This window comes from Seriola lalandi, unplaced genomic scaffold (genome assembly GCF_002814215.2).
Source record: "Seriola lalandi dorsalis isolate HSWRI2012SDOR001 ecotype SW California unplaced genomic scaffold, Sedor1 jcf7180002054784, whole genome shotgun sequence".
Classification (NCBI taxonomy): domain Eukaryota; kingdom Metazoa; phylum Chordata; class Actinopteri; order Carangiformes; family Carangidae; genus Seriola; species Seriola lalandi.
Genome location: NW_019525337.1, coordinates 905,776 through 908,964, shown reverse-complemented (window position 1 = coordinate 908,964; position 3,189 = coordinate 905,776). Strand labels below are relative to the sequence as shown.

Here is a 3,189-nt window from a genome sequence, read left to right as displayed (position 1 = left end):
TTTAGAAATTTTTGCAAATTTATTAAAAATAAAAAACTGAAATATCGCACATACATAAGTATTCACACCCTTTGCTCAGTACTTTGTTGAGGCACCTTTGGCAACGATTACAGCCTCAAATCTTCTTGGATATGAAGCTACAAGCTTGGCACACCTGTATTTGGGGTATTTCTCCCATTCTTCTCTGCAGATCCTCTCAAGCTCTGTCAGGTTAGATGGGGAGCATCACTGCACAGCTATTTTCAGGTCTTTCCAGAGATGTTCAATCAAGTTCAAGTCTGGGCTCTGGCTGGGCCACTCAAGGACATTCACAGACTTGTCCCGAAGCCACTCCTTCGTTGTATCGGCTGTGTGCTTAGGGTCGTTGTCCTGTTGGAAGGTAAACCTTCGCCCCAGTCTGAGGTCCTGAGCGCTCTGGAGCAGGTTTTCATCAAGGATATCTCTGTGCTTTGCTCCGTTCATCTTTCCCTCGATCCTGACTAGTCTCCCAGTTCCTGCCGCTGAAAAACATCCCCACAGCATGATGCTGCCACCACCACCATGCTTCACAGTAGAGATGGTATTAGCCAGGTAATGAGCGGTGCCTGGTTTCCTCCAGATGTGACGCTTGGCATTCAGGCCAAAGAGTTCAATCATGGTTTCATCAGACCAGAGAATCTTGTTTCTCATGGTCCTTTAGGTGCCTTCTGGCAAACTCCAAGAGGGCTGTCATGTACCTTTTACTGAGTAGAGGCTTCCGTCTGGCCACTCTACCATAAAGGCTTGATTGGTGGAGGACTGCAGAGATTGTTGTCCTTCTGGAAGTTTCTCCCATCTCCACAGAGGAAAGCTGGAGCTCTGTCAGAGTGACCATTGGGTTCTTGGTCACCTCCCTGACCGAGGCCCTTCTTCCCTGATTGCTCAGTTTGGCTGGGCGGCCAGCTCTTGGAAGAGTCCAGGTGGTTCCAAACTTATTTCATTTACGAACGATGGAGACCACTGTGCTCTTCGGGACCTTCAATGCTACAGAAATGTTTCTGTACCCTTCCCCAGATCTGTGCCTCGATACAATCCTGTCTCAGAGGTCTATAGACAATTCCTTTGACTTCATGGCTTGGTTTCTGCTCTGACATGCACTGTCTACAGTGGGACCTTATATAGACATGTTTGTGCCTTTCCAAATCATGTCCAATCAATTGAATTTACTCCAGGTAGACTCCAATCAAGTTGTAGAAACATCTCAAGGATGATCAGTGGAAACAGGATTCACCTGAGCTCACTTTTGAGTGTCATAGCGAAGGGTGTGAATATTTATGTACATGCGATATTTCAGTTTTTTATTTTTAATAAATTTGCAAGAATTTCTAAAAAACCTTTTTCGCTTTGTCATTATGGGGTATTGTGTGTAGATTGATGAGGACAAAAAGGAATTTAATCCTTTTTTGAATAAGACTGTAACATAACAAAATGTGGGGAAAGTGAAAGGGTGTTAATACTTTCTGGATGCACTGTAAATGAAAATGTCTTGTATTAATGTGCTTAAGGCAGAATATGGTGGAGGAAACTTACCCGGGTCATGATTTGAATGGTGACATAGTGCAGCACAGCTCCCAGCATCATAGCCACAGTGTTGGCGTGGTCTCGAATGAAGGCCCAGCTGCCCTCAGAGATCAAGGGGCCGGCCACAACTCGAAACACCACCAGAGCCTGAGTGAGGCCGATGATCAGCATCAGCTGGAACACAAAGACACGCTACTGTGCATCCACACTATTTATCTCATCCTCTTCTTTTGTTCTCAGTTATGTGAAGCTGCAAACTGTTTGATGCCATACATCTGTATTTTACAATAAATTGCAATTGTTCCCAAATCAGCGGGAAATGACTGAGATTATATAACTGACAATAATATGATATTACATCTGTCGTTCCAGGTAGAGTCAACTGATGTGATGCAGTTTCATTTTGAGCTCTTAGAACATTCCCGTTATAGTCAGTAATCAGTGATTTGTGCACAACGCCGCTAACAAATATACTTTTCCTTTAGCCCTGGTCTGGACTGCTCTCTCTATGATGGATGTGGATGTAGTAATACAGGAAGTAAGTTGAATGTTGGTGAAAAGCAGGGATGAATCTGTCCCTAGTTTTGTGTGGAGTGGGTGTATCTGGGGGTGTTTTCAGAGGGTGTCACGGTGTGTGTGTCTTACCATGAGTGTAACCAGGATGAGGACCACAGTGCTGCGCACGTAGGAGTGTATGAAATGTTTGGTTGTACAGTTTGGATCGTTGACTATTTTCAGAATCAGTTCTTCCTGTCAACACACATACAGCTGCTGTCTCTTATACACATCTCTTAGATTCTTCAGAAAACTCAGCACCTATTGAAATTGTATCTGATTTATAGTTTGTTATTTTTAAAGGGCTCCAACATAGTAACACACTAGAATAGTCCTTACATTGCAAGTTCCTAAATTCAAGCCACAGTGCATTTCAAGCAGACCCCATGTTTTAATCAGAGGAACTGATTTCATCCACTTTCATTTCATTCTTACTGCAGTCACACTCTGTCAATGTCTGGAAGTGCCGAATGTGTGTGAATACCATTGTGTGCGGTTAAAGCCCAGAAGACTGGCTGAGGGTAAAGAAGGTCACTCTGCCAGTCATAAGATGTTGTTAAATAACTGTCCTCATGTTCAGCCCTCTGACCTGAGGGCCACCGCCTCGGCAGGCTCACAGTTCATTTAGAGTTGGTGTAGCACAAACACAAATCAAAGTGTGTGGATGTTACGGTATGTGTCGAGGCTGAGTCCTTGCCACAGCAGCCCAGGTTCAGATCAGGCAGGGGCCCTTTGCTGCATGGAGCCAAGAGCTATATGAAGGCAGCGCTTATCTGAAAGGCTTCTTCAGTTCTCACTGATTAGTGGGGAGTTCCCACAAAAACATTCTACCCCCAAGCTAACTGAGTCCTAAGATCAATATTACCATGGTAACAATCAATGACACCTGTGCTGACCAGTAGCACCCAACAGTAAAAAACAGGAAAACATGGCTCATAATATGTAGTTTGCTGACATTGTTATGGAGAGAGTAAAGAGAAGAGAGAGAGTTTTTAGACTAAATTAAATTTTTATTTTCATTGTTTCACTCTTTCATTCACTCTCGTAACTGTTGAATTCTTCCTAAAGACAAACATTTTCTGCTGAGGGTAAACA

General features: G+C 43.7%; 1 protein-coding gene and 1 long non-coding RNA gene across 2 annotated transcripts in view; both read right to left on the bottom strand.

Annotated features, from left to right (window-relative positions):
- Window positions 1-3,189, bottom strand: part of LOC147817985 (uncharacterized) — a 68,599-nt gene that overhangs the window by 16,500 nt on the left and 48,910 nt on the right. The window lies entirely within an intron of this gene.
- Window positions 1-3,189, bottom strand: part of ano9b (anoctamin 9b) — a 27,691-nt gene that overhangs the window by 16,500 nt on the left and 8,002 nt on the right. Inside the window, exons 12-13 of the mRNA XM_023425579.2 lie at window positions 2,185-2,289; window positions 1,549-1,713 (exon numbers count right to left, since the gene is read on the bottom strand). Coding sequence (XP_023281347.1) covers window positions 1,549-1,713; window positions 2,185-2,289 — 270 coding nt within the window. The remainder of the gene's footprint in view (window positions 1-1,548; window positions 1,714-2,184; window positions 2,290-3,189) is intronic.